At 41.8% G+C, this 19,623-nt stretch overlaps 2 protein-coding genes across 3 annotated transcripts in view; both read left to right on the top strand.

The window, feature by feature from the left end:
* The first annotated feature begins 552 nt into the window (after window positions 1-552).
* mios (missing oocyte, meiosis regulator, homolog (Drosophila)) lies at window positions 553-14,750 on the top strand. The gene is made up of 12 exons (XM_005751482.1): window positions 553-686; window positions 1,091-1,954; window positions 3,117-3,606; window positions 4,678-4,776; window positions 4,889-5,143; window positions 6,431-6,600; window positions 7,227-7,292; window positions 7,372-7,530; window positions 9,968-10,120; window positions 11,497-11,701; window positions 11,946-12,075; window positions 13,248-14,750. The coding sequence occupies exons 2-12, from the start codon at window positions 1,136-1,138 to the stop codon at window positions 13,336-13,338; spliced, it is 2,637 nt and encodes an 878-aa protein (XP_005751539.1). The 5' UTR covers window positions 553-686; window positions 1,091-1,135; the 3' UTR covers window positions 13,339-14,750.
* A 1,347-nt stretch (window positions 14,751-16,097) lies between these two features.
* The window catches only part of glcci1b (glucocorticoid induced 1b), a 30,393-nt gene continuing 26,867 nt past the window's right edge, over window positions 16,098-19,623 (top strand). For both annotated transcript variants that reach the window (XM_005751481.1, XM_005751480.1), the window contains exons 1-2: window positions 16,098-16,263; window positions 16,443-16,822. In XM_005751481.1, the coding sequence (XP_005751538.1) occupies window positions 16,513-16,822 (310 nt within the window). In that variant the 5' untranslated portion in view covers window positions 16,098-16,263; window positions 16,443-16,512. The remainder of the gene's footprint in view (window positions 16,264-16,442; window positions 16,823-19,623) is intronic.

Raw genomic sequence — 19,623 nt, 5'->3', positions numbered from 1 at the left:
TGAGTCCGTGCACTAAAATCATTTAGATTTTAGAGATAAATAGCATTTGCAATAGTCATCACTCCAACCCATAAATAATGCATCTAAAAACCACTGCCAACATAAAATAAAGCAAACTACATTAGTTTGCAGGGATAAAATAATTTTAAAGTATTTTTTTCTCGGCATCTTTTTTTTCTTAACAAACTTGTCAGTTTTCTGGCTATCATGGGTTAGTTACTAAGGAAAATAGCTTGTTGTGCAAAAAAAATCCCAAATGAATTTCGTTCTCTTGCCTTTTCCACTCTCCCCCACTAATGTGAAAAGCAGATGAATTGTGGTCGTATGATACTCTTGTACAGCGCAGAAATCGACCTCATTTCAATAACATTGTCAGTCCGACAACTCAACTCGTATTGTTTAAATATATTTAATAAATTAATTAACTTAAATAGTGATTATCTGAAATAGCCTAATTCCTTATATAAAACTGTCTGATTTCGTTGACGTCTTTTCTCTTTCTTTTTTATTCACTTAGCACCCTCTGCTGGTAAACCGCATCTTTAGCGGAACATGAAGTAGCTGACGTTGCTAATAACACGGACGTGTTTTGGTGTAACACACAACATCCGCTTTGGCTCCAGGTTGCCATGTGTATTTCAAGCTGTATCTCGTGCATTCCTATAAATCGTCTTTGTTGTGTTTATGTAAGTAAAACCTCTTCTCGAAGTGCTCAAACAGATGTTTTCGACTGCTGGTTAAACTGGCGCGAGCGAAACGGTCACGCGCTTGCTCTCCCTTTACCTGTTAGCATTAGCTTAGTTTAGCTAGCATGTCAACAAACTTAAAAGTAGTACTATAACTGCCCACGGCAACTTTTTAACATGCTGGGCGTTAAATTCAAACCAACTGTGCTACACTTCCACACAGAGCTCAGGTTATGTTGACGGTTTGGTTCAGTGTATTATTACTTTAACATGTTAAAAAGATTTCTCAGAGCTGTCTGTTGTCCACCTTGCGACCACTGCACTCGGGGGTTGCCTAATATTTCTGCGCAGTCTCTGACCTTTGTTCATTTGCTCATTTGTGTGATAATCTGCCGTATTTTCAGGCTGGAGAGGTTAAACTTCCCTGAAAATCTACTAGCGTCTGAATCATGAGCGGTTCCAAACCCGACATCCTGTGGTCCCCCCACCACCCGGACCGCTACGTCATCTGCGACTCCGAACTGGGACTGTACCGGATCGGACCTGTGGGCAGCACAGAAGCCAAGGCTGGCACCCTACCACTCTCTGAGGAAACTGCTGCTACATTACTGGCCATCAACTCGGACACCCCTTATATGAAATGTGTGGCCTGGTACCCCAAGCACGAGCCGGAGTGTTTACTTGCCGTTGGCCAAGCCAACGGCAGAGTTGTGCTTACCAGCTTGGGCCAGAGCCACAACTCTGCATGCAAAGAGCTGGTGGGGAAAGAGTTTGTGCCCAAACACGCCCGCCAGTGCAACACTTTAGCTTGGAATCCCGTGGACAGCAACTTGTTGGCTGCTGGGTTAGACAAGCACAGGGCAGATTTCTCTGTCCTCATATGGGACATCAGCAGTAAGTTGTCCCCAGAGACCAGTGTAGCAGCTGAGAAGATTCGCCTTTCATCTGTCGATTTGGACTCTAGCACAGTGGTGACCAAGCCATTGTATGAGTTAGGCCAGAATGATGCTTGCCTCTCGCTTTGCTGGCTGCTCCGTGACCCAAAGCTGTTGCTGGCAGGCATGCACAGGAACCTGGCAATATTTGACCTGAGAAACACAAGTCAGAAAACGTTTGTAAACACAAAAGCCATCCAAGGTGTGACAGTTGACCCGCACTTCCATGACCGCGTGGCCTCTTTCTTTGAGGGGCAGGTGGCCATTTGGGATCTGAGGAAATTTGAAAAGCCTGTGCTCACACTGACGGAGCAGCCCAAGCCACTCACAAAGGTAGGATGGTGTTTGTTAGAAAACGAACTAAAGGCCACAGTAATAAGGATGCACTAATATACTAGCTTTGTGTATTGGCCATGTAAATGTTCAGCCTTCTGCATTTATTAACATCGCAAAGTTTGCAAGTTCAGTTTCAGTGAAATAAAGGTCAGCATGACAAGTGGCTGGTTTAAAAACAAGTGATAGCATATGACATATGGCTTCTTATCTGGCTGTGACTCCTGTGTCAAAAATGATGTGACATGATCATATTTTTACAACCCGGAATTTGAAAATACTTAAGAAACTAAAATCATGACAATGAGTGGGTTTAAAGTTGATTCAATTGCAGTTAAAAAAAAAAACACACAGTTTGTTTATTTTTATCTCTGAAATTTTCATGTGGTTATCTCATTTTCTCATGAAGTTATGAGGGTCAAAGATGCTGGAAATTTTTTTGTTTGTAACTTGGCAAAATATTTTCTTACTATTAAGGTACTATTCTGTGTGGCTGCATTACATATACTAAAATTGTTGTACCAGTTAGCTGATTCTGGCAGGGTCAAGTGGGAGGCACAGATTGATTTTTCAGGGAATAACCTCTGGTCATTCCATGCCTCTCCTGCAGTTGCTCAATGCCCCACATTCTGAGAACCACTGGTTCTATGAGAAAATAAGATGTCAGCTTGTTTGTAACCTGTCAATTTTAGATTGCCTCAATCAGGCGTGTCTAACTCCAGGCCTCAAGCCCCAGTGTCCTTCAGGTTTTAGATATCACCCTGGGTCAAGACACCTGAATCAAATGATTAGTTCATAACCAGGCCTCTGGAGAGCTTCAAGACATGTTGAGGTGGTAATTTAGCCATTTGAATCAGCTGTGTTGGATCAAGGACACATATAAAACCTACAGGACACTGGCCATCGAGGCTTGGATTGGACACCCCTGGCCTAAATGTTCAAAGACAGAGTGATGAAATGCTCAAATAATTTTAAACTCTTTACTTTTTTTTTTTTTTTTATCACCAAGTCCTGTTTCATTTAAATGAAAAAAGAGGGAATAAATGATATCAAAAACAAGATTAAGATGCATTAAAAAGGTTTATATAAGCTCAGTCAGGGCATGCTTATTCAGTAGAAGTCTTCTTATTATAGCTGATAAAATTCTGCATTTTGTTCTCAGGTGGCATGGTGTCCAACCCGTACTGGCCTACTGGCCACGCTGACACGTGACAGCAACATTATCCGCCTGTACGACATGCAGCACACTCCCACGCCCATAGGTGATGAGACGGAGCCCACCATCATTGAGCGCAGTGTGCAGCCCTGTGAAAGTCAGATTGGCAGCTTTGCTTGGCACCAGTCCTCCCAGAACCGCATGGTGGTGGTGTCAGCAACCAACCGTGTCATGACTGACTTCACGGTGTTTGAACGTATCTCACTGGCATGGAGCTCCACAACTTCTCTCATGTGGGCGTGTGGCAGACACTTGTACGAGTGTGTTGAGGATTCAGCTGAGGGAGTGGAGAGTTTGATCGAGAAAGACATTGCTACTAAAATGAGGGAAAGGGCTCAGTCCAGGTACGGACATGATACCGTCCAGGTGTGGAGGAACCATTTGCTGGCGGGTGGGAAGGATCCCCAACTTAAGTCTTTATGGCATGATCTGTTCTATATCCTTTCAGGTGATGAAATGATGGAAATATCTGCATGATGGCTTATTGATAATCTGTTTTATGGCAGAGACAAACAGTCAGCCACCTGTTGAAACTGTATGCAGGGCAGGTTATTTTTATTACTTTACAAAGCAGCAGTGAAGTGCTTCATTGCTCCGATGATGGTTCTCCTCATCTGAAGGTTTCTCCTCTAAAGACTATATAGAGTAGAGATTTGTATTATTATTATTATTATTATTATTATTACATCAAAATGTAACCTTTTAATTTAGTTGAGTAAAGAATTCAACGTTTAAAAAGGTTATCATATGAAGCTTATAATGGGCATAATAACACCTTTCGAGAGCTTTCAATCTTCTTATCGAACATTTGGCAAGTAAAGTCAAAAAGGATTGTAAAATTACTTCCAAATTGAGTTATTAATGTTGATTCACTGATTAATTAGGTTTTGAATCATTTTTGGTTGCCTTTAACCTTCTAAGACCCGAATTCTGCCACGGCATGCATTTTTAATTTCTCTTTGATATTTGGGCTGATTGGGACCTGATGAATGTAAAAACAAAGAATTACCAGATTTTTATTTATTTTTTTACCTAATTTTTGTTTCTAAGAAAAATGAGTTCCACATATGAGGATATTCCTTTAAAGTTTTGATAGAACAGTAGCAGGATAATGTCCTCGTAAGTGGATATCAGGCCCTTGTAGAGCAAAATTGAGTATTTTGGTCTAAATAACCCAAAATGTGATGTCCACATATGTGGACGCCAGGTCCTAGGAGGTTAAAATACATTGAATGCTTCTGAACATCCTCAGATGGTGACAGATTAAAATGTGGGGCAGCGCCCCCTGGTGGGACATAATGTCACTCTAGGCAAGGCTTGAATAACTAGGAAAAAAATGAATGAATGAAAACGATTTATAACCATAGTAAAAATATTAACACATTATTTATTTTGTCCTTGTTCAAAGGAAAAAAAAATTAATGATTAATGTTGTAGATGCCTTCTTATGTGCCTGTATTATGTTGCATGGACTGCACACTGTTACTGTTTCCTATGCAAGTATCACATATGAAACAGTGTGCGGAGGATATGGAGCTAAAACTTCAGGGGAACGTACAGTCTGTGGTTTATTCTGGGATTAAGAACATTGTCAAGACAACCTCAGGTAAAACAAATAACCAACTGATTGTCTGTGCCACAGGACACTTCACAGTAACTGTGTTTATTTGAAATTTCATACACTGAAAAACTGACTTCCTGTGTTTGTGGTCCCAAAGGGACAACCGAAAGCCGCAGGTGTTGGAGTGGCTCGGACCGGCAGACAGATGTGCCGCGGTACCACAGCGAGGAGCGCTGCCTTGCCTTGCGGCTCTGTGGCTGGATCAGCAGGGGGACTGACACAGATGTGGAGAACTTCCTGCGATCACTGGAACAGGAACACGAGTGGGAGCGGGCGGCTGCTGTCGCTCTGTTCAACCTGGACATCCGGCGGGCAATCCAGATCCTCAACAAGGGAGCCATGGCAGAGAAAGGTGAGCTTTTAGGGATGAGAGGAAGGCGAGAGAAAGTAATTTAATAAGGGGAGATACTTTAGACAGACTACATAACTGTACATGTATCAAGTATATGTAATTGTAATTGTTTGGCCTTTAAAATGTAAGAAAACAATGATAAAATCCTAATCACAGCTTTTCTGTTACTTCCATGTTGGCTTGTTTAATTTGAACAAGCAGTTATTGATGAAAATTGTGTTCGACATCAAGCAAACTCTTGAAAAATGAAAGGAAGTCTTTGAAAAAAGGGGAATTTCATTAATGTAACGGCAGGAAACCGTTTTTTTACACAAGTTTAATGAAAATGGAGAGAGAAGGCTGCTGTTTACACACGCCTTAACTGAGGAAAAAAATTACACCAATGTAGGTCAAATGCTTTTCTGTTGTTTGCACTAATGAGTGCTTCCTGAGTAAGACTGACAGGGTGATTCATTAGATAAGATGTGTCAACAGAGCCATCTCAGGACTTTCAACGTTGCAGCTCTAACTTACAATGTATTGATTCCAATGTACAACCTTAAACCAACATTTTGTTATACCAGAGTAGTTCAGTTAGGTATTTTCCGAGCCTCACCCGGTCATATATCTAGAGGTAATAATATGTAATAAAAACTGTGTTGTATAGAGACTTCTGTTAGGGTTTATGATAGGTCTTATGTTGGGAGGCAAAGTCATTAAAAGTTCTTTTCTTTAGCAAGAAATTGCAGTTAAAATTTGAACTAAAGCCCACGGTATAACAAAAGGGATATGGAGCTGGTTTTGGATAGGTTAACCTTAAAAAAGAGGAAAGTTGGGCCCTTTTTTTCCCCCTCCAAGCAATAAAACATCACCTTGAACAGCTGCCATAACCTTTTTCACACATGCACTGCAGCCGTGAGCACTTTTACATATTACCTCATGTATGACAACTAAAATGCCCACTGCAGTAAGAGCAGAGTTTAAATGGACCTAACCTGCCAGCTTCCCAATGTTTTGTCCATTTGTGTCCAATGAGTGGGTATCAAGTGTTCTGCTTTCTGCAAGCTCTACCCCTAAACTGAGCCGAACATTTCCAGTAGTGAGGATGTGTCCGAAGCAGATTACTTCCTGCTGGGTGCTACATGTGCGAAAGGACAACTGTGGAAAATATTCTGACATGTTTTTTCCAACATTAATCTGGCTTCATTTGTGAAAATAGCTTCATCCTCTTTTTCAGATGTGCTGCTCTTACAGTGAAGACTACAGACTGTAAATAAATCTGCTTCTTTCACTTCATATTACTCACAGGTGACCTGAACCTGAATGTGGTTGCCATGGCTCTGTCAGGCTACACTGACGAAAAGTCGTCCCTGTGGAGAGAGATGTGCAGCTCTCTGAGGCTGCAGCTGAAGAACCCCTACCTCTGCATCATGTTTGCCTTTCTCACCAGTGAGCCTGGAGCCTACGATGGCGTGCTGGTATTGGATCTCTTTAATATCACGAACATTTGAACGCTAGAAAAAAACCCTTTTTTTTTTTTCTAAGCACACTTTTCTCAACAGTGGCCCTTTTGTTCCCACTTCATAAAAGCAGTCAGGCATTCTTAACGCAGTGATGAATACTCGGGTAATACTCCAGTGGTGTTTAGTGGGAAAATCCTCAGGTGCACAGGAAAAGATATGTTTTACGTTTCCGTCATAAAACACCTCTATGAAAAAGGAGTCTGTGCCCAGAACACAGTGTTGGTTTCTGCTTTTTTCCTCCTGCAGCTGCTCAGATTCTGGCCTCTGGCTCCTCTCACTGTTATTTATGTCTGTAGACCTTTTCCTGGCAGAAAGTGATAAGAGGATTTATGCAGTCACTTTGACTTTGTTTCTTGCCATCTTTGCTTTGAGAATTGATTATTTGTCACAGATGATTTGTTTCTCGCAGCACTGTGGGTCAGAACAGGGTCACAAACACAGTTTTCTGTGCCAGTTTCAGTAGGAAGACTTTGACTCTTTAATGTAAAAAGTATCCACTATACTGAAGCTTCACCCCCTCCAAATAGTGACAGAGAGACAGATATTAAAAGGGAAGATATGATTCTTTGTTTGTGTTTCAGTATGAGAGCAGCGTGGCTGTGAGAGACCGAGTGGCCTTTGCCTGTATGTTTCTCAATGATGCACAGGTAACTGCAGAGTGAAGCTTTCAGCAGCAGATATAGTCTGAATATATCGCTGTTTGCTAACTTTGGATCTCTGCTGCAGCTGCCACGATACATCGACAGACTAACCCTTGAGATGAAGGAGGCGGGCAACCTGGAGGGCATTTTGCTCACCGGACTAACTAAAGATGGCGTGGATCTTATGGAGAGCTATGTGGACCGAACTGGTGATGTCCAGACTGCCAGCTTCTGCATGCTGAAGGTACAGAGACAAATTACACAGAACTGCTTATTTTTACACTCATTCACACAAACCTGCTTAGAATGGAGAGGGCACATGAGATTTGAGAATGAGCCTCTATTGTATAAGTTTCTTTGTCAAGATGAACAGTAGCTCTGTCAGCCAGACAAATAATACACACACACACAGATACACAAAGCAAAATAAACCAGTACACACAAGTACGTCAGACTGAGCAAATAGCTTTTGGCACATATTTGCGCTCTGATTGTTGTACGGAAATTTATTCTCACAATTTATTCTCTTTCTTTTGCATTTTGCATATTTTAATTTTCAACTATTTTGTGTCAAAAAATTCAGTTCCACCTTTTTGGACTGCAGTTGGCGATGTTAGTTCTTATTCTGTTCTGCTGTCAAGTTAGCTTTATGTCTGTTTATGTCAACCAGCTCTCCACCTGCTGGCCTGGTCAGAGTGGCCCACGAGCTGGAAGGAGGATATTTCAGAGCAAGATGGTTGGCAGTGACTGAACTTTCAAAATACGAGCATGTTTAGTAAATTAATGATAGATGTGTTAATTTCTTACATCATACTTGGATGGTTTGCTCTCACAGAATTTATTGTTTGAGAAACACTAATATGAATGCAAAAACATCCAGAATTGGATGTTTTTTGCATAAGTACTACATGTGTCATAAGTACTACATGTGTCATAAGTACTACATGTGTCATAAGTAGGGATGGGTATCGTTTAGGTTTTATCCGATACCGGTGCCAAATCGGTACTTTTGAAACGGTGCCGGTGCTTAAACGGTGCTCGAACCGGTGCTTAAAGAATGGAGAACACAAACTTTGTCCAAAAACCTTTCATGTTCAGCTGTTTTGTTTTGTTTTTTTGTAAAATGATAACAATGTTAGCCTTTTCTGCAGCTATGGGGCATATATGGTATCACTCTTGGCTGGAAGCAGTGCTTAAACAATGGAAAAAAAACACAAACTTTGTCCAAAAACCTCTAATGTTTTATCTGTTTTCCACTTTTTCTTTGGTCATTTTAGCCTTTTTGTCCAGGGTGAAGGGAGTATCTGCCATCAAACAAGAGGACAGCCGCATGTAGCTATGATGATGTTTGCTAGTTCACCTTACATGCATTAATGTAATAACGTGGTTAGCCTACTCAACGTAAATTACACTCGAACAACATTAAGCGACTCACGCAGAGAAGAACGGCTGCTGCTGCATCATCATCCTCATCATTTCTGCTACACTGGCAGGGCTAGGGGCCAGGACTCTATTCTTCGTGTTTTTGGGGGATGTTGCTCCGGGTCCGATAACTGGCAACCCACCCAACGTGCACAGTGTGAGGTCTCGCAGCAAGCTATCAAATACGGCGCATTTCTCGGCTTTTAAAAAAACCCGCTATGCGTCGCCAGGTGTTTCATCGGATTTGAGGTGTTACCTCCTTTGACAGTATCAGCTTAAAGCACTTGTTGCAGGCTGCTGAGTTTGCATATTTTGCTGTGAAGTACAGCCAGACTTCTGACCGCTTCGCCTTGGACATTTTTAATCTGTAGCTCTGCTCTAACTGAACGTACGTACCTGGCCCCGCCTACTATCCTGGGAAACGTAAAATGATTGGCTAGAAGTGTATAAAAAAGCACCGAAATAAAGCACCGAAATGTGCGCTGCTTTTCGGTCTGGTTACTACCGTTTATGTCAGAACCGGTGCCATCATGGCACCGGACACCGGTGCCCATCCCTAGTCATAAGTACTACATGTGTCATAAGTACTACATGTGGTTTAGTTATGGAAGCTGAGTAGCACAAAGGAGGCAGTGGTGAATGCCCTGAAATATAACCACACATCAGATAGTCTGATATGATCGGACTTTTGCATTCTCGAGTGCAACCCTGTCCCTGCAGTGCATATGTGAAAGCTGCCACTGTGTCTAAAAACGATGCTGCCCTCATTCTAATTTTCTCATTCTGGCTGTTGTGAACTACTCCCATAATTAAACAAACACTAGAGTGCATCAAATAAAGAGAAAGGAGCTGTCTGTCTGACCATACCCTTTGAAAGATCAGTGCACATGCTAAAACTTGCCTCTTTGTTTGTGAAAGTTCACAGCTAACACCTACTGTAACAATACAAGTAACAGCCTTGGTGGAGCTGCTTGCTGCTGTGCACTTGTTTCTGGTACAGTAACACTAGAGACATCAAAGTGGCTGAACAGGTCTGTAACCTTTCATGCTGTAAAACAGCTCTCTGGGTTTTCTTCATTTTATTTTCTTGTTCTAACCTGCTTGTGAAAAGACAAAAGCTGCCTACAGCTACAGAAATGTCGTACCTCACATACATATTTAACTAGTAGAGATGAGAAGAAAGGGCATGGCTGCCTTCCCAAGCAGAACCCCCGCTGAAGTTGAAATGTCTTACAAGCCTAAATAATCTCTCTCTACAGGGTTCTCCGGGCGAAGTGCTGAAAGACCCTCGAGTCCAGTGTTGGATTGAAAACTACCGTAACCTGCTGGACGCTTGGAGATTCTGGCACAAACGAGCTGAGTTTGATATCCACAGAGGCAAGCTGGACCCCAGCTCCAAACCACTAGCCCAGGTGATTTTAGCGCTGAAATCGATGTAGTGTAACTTCACCCACATCTCAGATTCCAACCGCTCAATGCATGGGTTTGAAATATGCTAAAAACGGCAAGAACCAGAGAGGGAGTGCCATCTCCAACTGTGAATTGAGATGTGAAGGGAAAGAATGTGGTATAGTGGTTCATCACAAAATCAAGTTATTGACTGATTCCGTGGTGACATTATATTATCTGAAAATGATAACAGTTTAACATAGACTGTATATGAATGATGGAAGTAGCCACATTGACCTCGTGGTTTTGGACTTGTGTATTTTGAAGTCTTGAAATTCGTGCTAACAGACTAGTAAAACACCCACTTTACAGTTGTTGTTAAGGTAAAACTATCTGTAAAAATCAGGCTTTCCTGGCTTTTTTGTACATTTTAAAATCTACTTGATTTTAGAGCAACCACAGCCATTACAGGAACAGTCGATTCTGTCACTTCTGCATTTTGCTGTTTGGACTTTACAGACTTCAACCATGGAGGGACAGGACAAGTTGTACATCCCCCAATTGGAGGATGGTTACAGTCTTTTTTTGGCACTATAGTGTCATCCCAAAGAATCGACTCAGTCGCTTTGCTTTGTTTCAGGAAGATTTAAAAGATGAAGTGGGTTAAAGCTATTGTCAACCCATGAAATGCCAGTTTTTATAAATTTGATATTAGTACCAGCATTGACATATTTCATCACCGTACAGTTGTTGTTGTTGTTTAGTTAAAAAAACGTTAGAGGTGAAATTTGATACGTTTTTATTCTCTCAGTAAAACAGTGTTAAAGTGTCCTGTCATAAAATCACGTGACGTGATCCAGCACCTGCACGCTCAAAGCAGTCTGTCTTGTTTCTGTGTTTGTTCTTGTTTCTTACTGTATTACGTACAACTACCCTTATATGAAAGTAGGACGGTTGTGCTGTTTATTACACTACAAGTAGAGTTTGTACCAAGCTCATAACACCCACAGCTCTCCTCTGTTTCTTGTCATAAAACCTGGTGGTATAGTCAGTATAGTCTGTGCTGTTTCTCCTTTTGTATTGGAGAAATCTGTTCCTGATACTATGCATACTCCACATTGGTTGATTTAAGTAATTAATGTTTTTTTCAATAGATTCTGGTATTAAAGGGTTTTTAACATGTGATTACATCTAAGCTAAATCTTGGCAGTGCTTCATTGCATTGCTGAAATTCCAATAATCACTCTTACGCCTGTTGGAATTATTGCTGTATTATCAAGTACTTATCTCACTCTTCCTTAAAAATAAAATCCAGACAGCTGGTCTGCATGCGGCTGTTGGTTTTACCTTCATGTTCACCGGGTCTTATCAGCCGACCTTTGTGTTTGTTCTTTGGCAGGTGTTTGTGAGCTGCAACTTCTGTGGGAAGTCCATCTCCTACAGCTGCTCCACAATACCTCACCAAGGCCGCGGCTTCAGCCAATATGGTGTCAGCGGCTCACCCACCAAGTCAAAAGTCACAAGTTGCCCTGGCTGCAGGAAACCGCTGCCACGCTGTGCCCTCTGCCTCATGAACATGGGCACACCTGTTTCCAATTGCCAAGGTAAACTGGACTATGTGGACAGATGCTCAGCTGATATTTCCAGTAACAGGCACACATCTTGCAGCAGCTTAAGTGGCTGTAACACTTAACTGAGCATTTACCTGAGTTAATGTGTGGACTTTGATCTGCATTTAAGCACAGGTAGCACCTGGACATTTAGTGTCAAGCCTTTTCTCCTTATTGCTCATAATAGGATAACATTATAACTTTACTGATATTTTATTTCTTTTTTGTTTTTTTGCAGGAACTGGTAAATCAGATGAAAAAGTGGACCTGACAAGGGAGAACAAACTGGCTCAGTTTAATAACTGGTTTACCTGGTGTCACAACTGTCGACATGGTGGCCATGCTGGCCACATGCTCAGCTGGTTCAGGTAGGAGGGATGCATGTGCTCAGAAACTCTTCAGACGCATCTGCTGCTGAAGTTCATGTTTTTATTTCTTTAACATAAACAATAAATAACCTCAGAACAGTCTCTCTTAAAGTTTGCTAAAAGGTTTTGCATTGTGTCATATGAGGTACTTTTACAAAATCAATCATAGCCAAAAAAAAAAAGAGGTAGAAAAATTAAATGAATGCTGAAAGATATGCAGCACTTAAGCAAGTCGGGTCAATTTATTTATGTAACAGATTTACAAAACAGGCATTGACCAAAGTGGTGCACAGCATGTGATTTAAAAGAAAAAAGGAAGTCATCCTAGAAACAACTTAGAAAATGGTATTACAGATTACGAGGGGGCAGACAAAGAATCAACAAAAGACACAGTTAATAACTTAGACGTAGACCGACATTAGAATAAATTTGGCTTCAGTCGAGATTTAAATGCAGTTATTGAGGCAGATGATCTGAAGGGGATGGCTGTTCCAGAAAGTCAGTCTGATGCCTGAACCTACTAACTTCTGAGCTAAGCAGTTCACTTTTTAACAGCTCTAATAGATACTCAGTGTGAGCAAAATAATTTAAAAATAAATCTCGCATTACACTGGAAACCAAATTTTATTTTAGTCTTTGTTCCCTTTGTATAGCCTTTCGGCTGTGTGGTGTAAAAGATTGCTGGAATTTACTGAAGGCAGAAGTTGCTCAGACACTATGAATAGGTAGAATGCTGTGTGGTTAAAATTTGGCTTTAACAAGAAAGGGAACAATGGCAGATTTCACCATGAAGAGGAAGAAGCAAAGAAAACCCCAAACGAAGCAACGAAAACAAGGCTAACATACAGAAGCACAAACAACAGTTCTGTTAGTTTTTCATTGTTTTTAACTGTGTTTTTGTATTTGAGTGAAACCAAGTCTGTGCATATTGTGATTTCTGTCTTCTCTGCCAGGGGAGCTAACCTGGAGGACGAACAATAGCGCAAATACGAACAAGAGCAGCTTACATTACCACAATTTTTTTGAGCCTGCTCCCTCGTGCATTAGTTTTTTAAAAATTATTATTTAGTTGTCGCCTTGTTTTTTTGTTTTTTGCTGTGCAAACTCTACACTAGCTTTTGTACACTTACCTGCATGTTTTGTTTTAACCGACCTTCATATGTGTGTTACAGAGACCACACAGAGTGCCCAGTGTCAGCGTGTACGTGTAAATGCATGCAGCTGGACACTACAGGGAATCTTGTGCCTTCAGACAGCAGCTAAACAGGAGACGCCTGTCAGGAACTGAGGCCAAACACCAGCAGGTTCACCTCTGCAATCGGCAGCCAACAATGGGGCGACGGTGGCAGCGATGTCCTTTTCTAAACGGGCTGCTTGAATTGAATAGAATGAAATGATGTTAAGTTATATAGTCTAGTGAATGTAACATTGTAACTGAGCCCTGTATTAAGAAGGGAGGCAGTGTGTGTGACTGATCTGACTAATTGAATCAATGACCGAAAGGGAGCGAATGCACACTCGATGTTCTGCTAATGAAAATCAAACACAAGAGGCTCTGTTGCATTCAGCCTCTTCCAGTTTAGCCTGAATCAGGAATCTTGTGATTTATAGTGATCTCTTACAAAAAAAAAGTTTTCCACTCACACATCAGAATGTAAAGATGTAATCACAGGTGCCAATATGTCTGAGCTACATTTGTTGGCTCTTGTTTTAATACGCTGTACTGTATAACGTCTGTGTTACAAAGGATATTCACATACCTCATCAAAGCATTGTTCGGGGTAAAGGACGGTACCCCGGGTGACGGTGGGGAGTTTAGCACACAATAACAGTCTTCTTGCTCTCTTCATGTTCCTCTTTGCCACTCTGCATCTGGCATTGTGGAGGGCAGGGGCAGTGCGGGTGGGGTGGCTAGGGGAGGATGAGGAATTGGAGAAAGTAGGAGTGGTGATGGGTGAGGCGGAGAGTGTGGGGAGGGTGCGTCTTTATTCACCAGCCCACTCCAGGCCTGTGGTCTATGAAAGAAGCGCCCCAGAAAACAGCAGCTGCTCGGCACTCTGACAAGACCCTCCAGATTGTTCCCCTCATAAAGAACCTCAGCTGCCGGAACACTATTGACTCAAAGAGAGGGCGAGCGAACAGAGCCCGAGCCTTGCACACCCCCTCCTGCACCCTGTGCACACACACTTGCCCTCTCTTTCTTTCTCTCTCCCTCTGGTGTCCAAATTGCACCCAAAAACTATGCATACCACACATCAATCCAAGGATGGGCGCTGTCTGTGGTGGGGGGAGCGGCTGTGTGTAAACCACATTGTAAATGGGCTTTCTCTCTTTCTCTGCCACCCTCCCCGCACAGTCACTAACCCAAGGAGGCATTGTAAGTGAGAGGCGGTCTGCACTAGAGCTGGCTAAATCACTTAGTCATGGAGTGAGGAGGAGGAGGTGGTGATGGTGATGGGAGGGGGGCACAGGAACTACTGTATGCTGCTTTCACCAGAATCTTTTTCTCAGTGTGGGAGGTTTATAAGTCTGCGTGCCCTTTTGTGAACTGTTTTGGAGTGGAGCTGACAAATTGGCAAGTCGTGTAGCATCCCGAAAACAGATTGGCTGGAATTTCATCCTTTCACTGTTTCTTGTGTTTTCCCTTTGAAATAAATTCTGACTGACAAATTAGAGCACTGCTGAATGGGGGTGTTTTTCCATAACCTTATAAGGCTTATTTTTACATTATTATGTTTCATAGACGCAGTTAGCGTGGGTTTTCTGTCACATGCTCACTCTTTCTGTTCATTGAGTCACTCATTATTCTCCCATGGGAACTCCCACAGAATCTGTGCATTCAGGAAGATGGTGAGAAACAAACAAAAAAACCAATAGATTTTGAGCATCCCGATTTTCTAAACAAGAGCTTGCACACAAATAATTCCACTCCAAGTTGGCTGCTTTTCTGGAACTTTCACTTTTATGTTTCTAAACATAACAAATGTAGTTTGGCCAGTTGTCGTGGAATAAAGATGTTTTGTCATCTGGAGCTGGCCTGAAGTTTGAGAGTGAGATTCTGCCATTGGAAAAGGAACAGATGACCAACCGTCTCACCACACACATTCATTTGCCAAATATCTTTAAGCATAAAAGGAATTTGACCTGAGTCAAGTCACATAAGCAAGCTCTCAAGTCACTTATGCACAGTATCATTAACAGAGACAAGGAAAGTAGGTGAAACAAGGTCAAGGCTGCTCAGAGTTGATTCGTATAAATATATATGTTTTTTAAAATCAAATATAGATATAAACTTTCCAGTCCTCTGCAAAAGGGAAACCGCTTGATAAATGAGATTAACAGGTATGGTGCTGCAGTGTTTAGCACTGTTTCCTCAAAGCAAGGTGGTTCTGGATTAGTGGGCGGTGCACTAAATGAGGCTAAGATAAACTGGTTGGGTGTGACAAACTAAATGATGTGAAGTAGCTCAATAAAGCAATACAATGTGACAAAATGTATCGAAATATCTTCTCATATTGCCAGTTAAATAGAAAGTAGAACAAAAAAAAAAATCTAGATTGCAAAACAATCTAAATACAATAAAATAAGGAGCTAAGTGAGTCATATAGGGACAACAGCTAATAAATATAGACTTTGAGGTGGTCCAAATTTCCTGTGGAGCTGAAATTGATGACTAAGTTTACACTGCCTGTAAAGAGGTGCAGAGGGTGCCTGCAGGAAAAGCCATTCACCTCAGTGTGAAATTACATCTGAAGCTGACAAAATAATGAATAATGTCATGAAGTCATTTTACAAGTTTTTATTAATTCAAAGTTTTAATATTTATTTTGGAGCTATATGCTCTTTATGTAATTAAAATAATAATAATAATAATGTACCGATAAAATATTTACAGATATAATTGGCTGAGAATATAGGCAATACATAAATTTGGACCAATCAGCGTCGTTACTGTACACCCCCAGTGTCCAATCATACGCTCGGAATTGAGCGTTGTGTTCCGCCCACAGGCAGCAGCCAGTAGTCTGGTAGAAAGAACTGTCATTTAGAGTGAGTGGACAGGATGGGGAAGACGCAGAGAGAGCTGGAAAACACGAATTAAACGTAATGAGAAGTATTACAAAACAACTTTTAAAGTTGCCCATGTTGTGTTTGCAGCTTACGACGGCATTTGTTAGTATCTAACAGGTAAGTTTATCCCGTAATAATACGTCTTTGACCTACTTTTTTCTTCGAACGAATGAGCTGATTTTTTTTAAAGGAAGCTAACGTTTTTGTTTTTTTGTTTTGTTTTTTGCTAACAAGCTAATGTTTCTCTTACCGCCCCCACCCCATCCCATTCTCCCCACCACCATCTCCTTCTGCAGAAAAACAGCAACTTTGGCAGTACGTGTTTTTTTTTTTTTCACTGCGATAAGAATTACAGTCACTTTGAGGATGTCAGCCCCCAGCAACTCGCTTCAGCAGCCGAGGGTCAGACGCAGCAATGCGGGCTCCCCCGGCTCCTTCAACAACAACAGCTGCCGTTTGCACCCCATCCGTGCCACTGTGCCCTACCAGCTCCTTCGTGCGGGTCAGAGCAGTCCCACGCGGCCACAGACCCTGTGCGGAGGAGCCACGAGCCACAGCCGGGGCTCCAGCCCCCCCTCCAGTCCGACACTCAGTTCAGGAAGTGCAAATGCTAAGCAAAGACTGTCCCCCGAAAATAAGGAGTCGTCTTGCCCCCCAGACTCTCCAGTTTCCAGAGGTAAAAACAAGATTTTCAGCAACTTTGTCTGTGCTGGGTCAACAAATGCTCACCACGTGCGTTTGATTCAGGATGACTTGTCTTGATAGCCTAACTTATGTTGTCACTGTGTGGTGTATAGTCATGCCATTAAATGTGCTAAAATGTGATCGCATATTATTTTTTTGGGGTGGGTAACAAGTAAGTCTGGAGTCAGGCTGGCACTTGCTTTGAAGGAGGTTTTATGCATTAAGCCTATCTTTAAGTGCAGTTATGCAGTCATAAAGAGGCTCGAGTGAAATACTGGCTCCTTTACTTTATTTGCTCTTTTGAAAGGAGAGAATTGGCAGAAAGACCTGATTTTAGTTATAACAGCGGCCACGTCACTCCCAGGAGAAGCCACGCGAGAGAAATGGTCAGGTGTTGCTTAGACTGACTCTCACTCCATACATAGATGCATGTACACTGAACATATGCTAAACCTCACCATGCTGCCTTGCACATGGATAGCAGAGATAGCAGATAGCCTTATGTTGTTTCATGTCATGCCCAGTTGATCTTTGGAAGAGATATGGAGATGCAGTGAAGGCGCATATGAGAGTTTAGGCAGCACCCAGTGCTTCACTGACTAAACCTTATTTAACTGGCTGCTTCTCCTGCCAAATATTGACCCTGTGGCCGGTTTTCTGTAGCAGTATGCTTTCACAGGCCAGCAGTGCACTTTTTCTTTTTTGCTGAAAGAATACTACTTTTTCTGTAGCCCCCGTGTTTTTGTAGAAAAAACACTCCTAACCACGCTCTGTCAAGCTAGTGTTTGAAACACTCTGTGATAAGAAAGGCCTGCTTTTCCTGTATATTGAGGCAAAACAGGCTCATTCTGCTTTGGTTAACCTAAGTGACTACTCCTGCCTCAGCAGCTGGGGCAGTGTTACTTCCATTTGTCAAATTCTAATAGATTTTCCCTCTTACCTTTAACTAAATGGGTGCCCTCTTTTCTCAATGCAGCACGATAGTTATTATGGAGTAGTGTGTGGAATTTAATGTTTGTGACGTGTTTCACATTCCTCAGTTCTTTGAATGAGATGACCTCCAGCCTTGACTAGTGTAGCATGCAAGGCAGGAAACTAAGTCTCTTCAATAACAACTGAGTGGGCAGCTTTACCAAGCATGGTGAATTTCACCTGAGCTGGTGTTGATCCCCTGCTCTGTTGGCATGCCATGCATACCTCGGTCCTCTGAGAGAGTCAACCTCTAACCCAGACTAGTGTCCCATGTCAGTGGTGATGATGATAGAGGCTTGACCCTCGTTCACGGATGTGACCCCACAGTACAAACACGCCTGTGAGGCGTCAGATGACAAGTACTATAGGCCACATCAGTGGTCTCATGGTTCCCGGAAGTGAAAAATGTGGCATATAGATCAATTTAAAGGTGGAAAAACAACTGAAACAAATAACCGATAAGATTGCCAGAATAAGTTATTGATCATTAAAATAAAGATATGACACAAAGATGCCTGTCACTTTTATTTCACTTACAAAAGTAAGTAAAACACAGACATTTATGATTGTAAACTGTCAAGCAGACAGATTGAAATTAATGAAGTTAATCAGCCCATTATTCATAAGTCAAATCATTTTTTGTGTCAGGCAAAGTTTCTTCCGGGCATTGGCTGATTGTCAGGTACCATATGCAGCTTTTTTCTTTTTACCCCAATTACTGGTGTACTTATTTTTTTTTAAAAATGTGTAAAACAAATTTTGGCTCTGATATAGCCGCCTCTCTGTAGTCTAATGTTCTGCCTAGAGAATGATCTGATGAGTTACACTTGAAGAGTAAAAAGGGCTATGAGCTCTGAGCACAGTAGCACATTCCTTGTGAAGTAGCTCTGGTGAGCTAGCAGAGTTGTGCATTAATGTTGAAGTTGTGTGACCTACCTCATTAGTGACAAGTATGCAGAATTTCCCTGTTACGTTAGAAATGCTTCACCAATGCAGTATTTTACACTGACCATAGATATATCTGCATTCTTTTAACGACCTCCAGGGGGCAATAACTGTGGTTCCAAATAGACTTGCGCTTCTATAAATGTCTATGGAAAAACCTCTCTCCTTCCTGACCCCAGTAAATACTTTCCTGATGAGTTTATGGGCTCAGCCACCTGTTTCAGATCACAATGAATCAAGCATTAAGTTTTTTTTTTTGTTTTTTTTTTTAAGCAAATTTTGTTTAAGTGTCAGAGGATTATCCAGGATGTCCTCACTGGATAGTAACTTGTGTTGACGAGGCTTTGTGCGAGTAGTGTCACAGTCATATGCACCCCCTGACTATTTTCACCAGGATAACAAAGGTGAAAACACTCAACATGAACTAGAGAAATTCACGGATTAATGGGTCATGTCACAGTTAACATCTAGCTGAACTTTCCCACATAAGCACTAAGAAGTTCAGCTTCATGATAAAATCCATTTGGACAAATTACAATTTTTGGTGACACAAATTGTATTGACGTCATGCAAAACAACTGTCAGTCTTGAGTACTCTTGTCTTTGTCCTACCTGGTTCACTGTAATTGTGGGTGGGTGGGGCAACCTAAACCTCACCTCCAGGGCAAGTCTGGCACAGAGGCAGCATGACCAGAAATGACGCAAAATTAGGCTTGTTGCTGTTGTTTCTTCAGCGTCCATCTGTGTTCACGGATCCCCAAAGCAACAACAGACTCCCTCCCAGCAGATTGTTAGCTAGCATTACCCGGCATCCTGGTCAGTGGTGTAATTTAATTTGAAAAATACAGTTATTAGTGTTGTCCATGAAAAGTATGG

The sequence above is a fragment of the Pundamilia nyererei genome, unplaced genomic scaffold, assembly GCF_000239375.1.
Source record: "Pundamilia nyererei isolate P.nyererei 1_Seehausen unplaced genomic scaffold, PunNye1.0 scaffold00313, whole genome shotgun sequence".
Taxonomy (NCBI): Eukaryota; Metazoa; Chordata; class Actinopteri; order Cichliformes; family Cichlidae; genus Pundamilia; species Pundamilia nyererei.
This window is presented reverse-complemented; position numbering and strand designations above follow the sequence as displayed.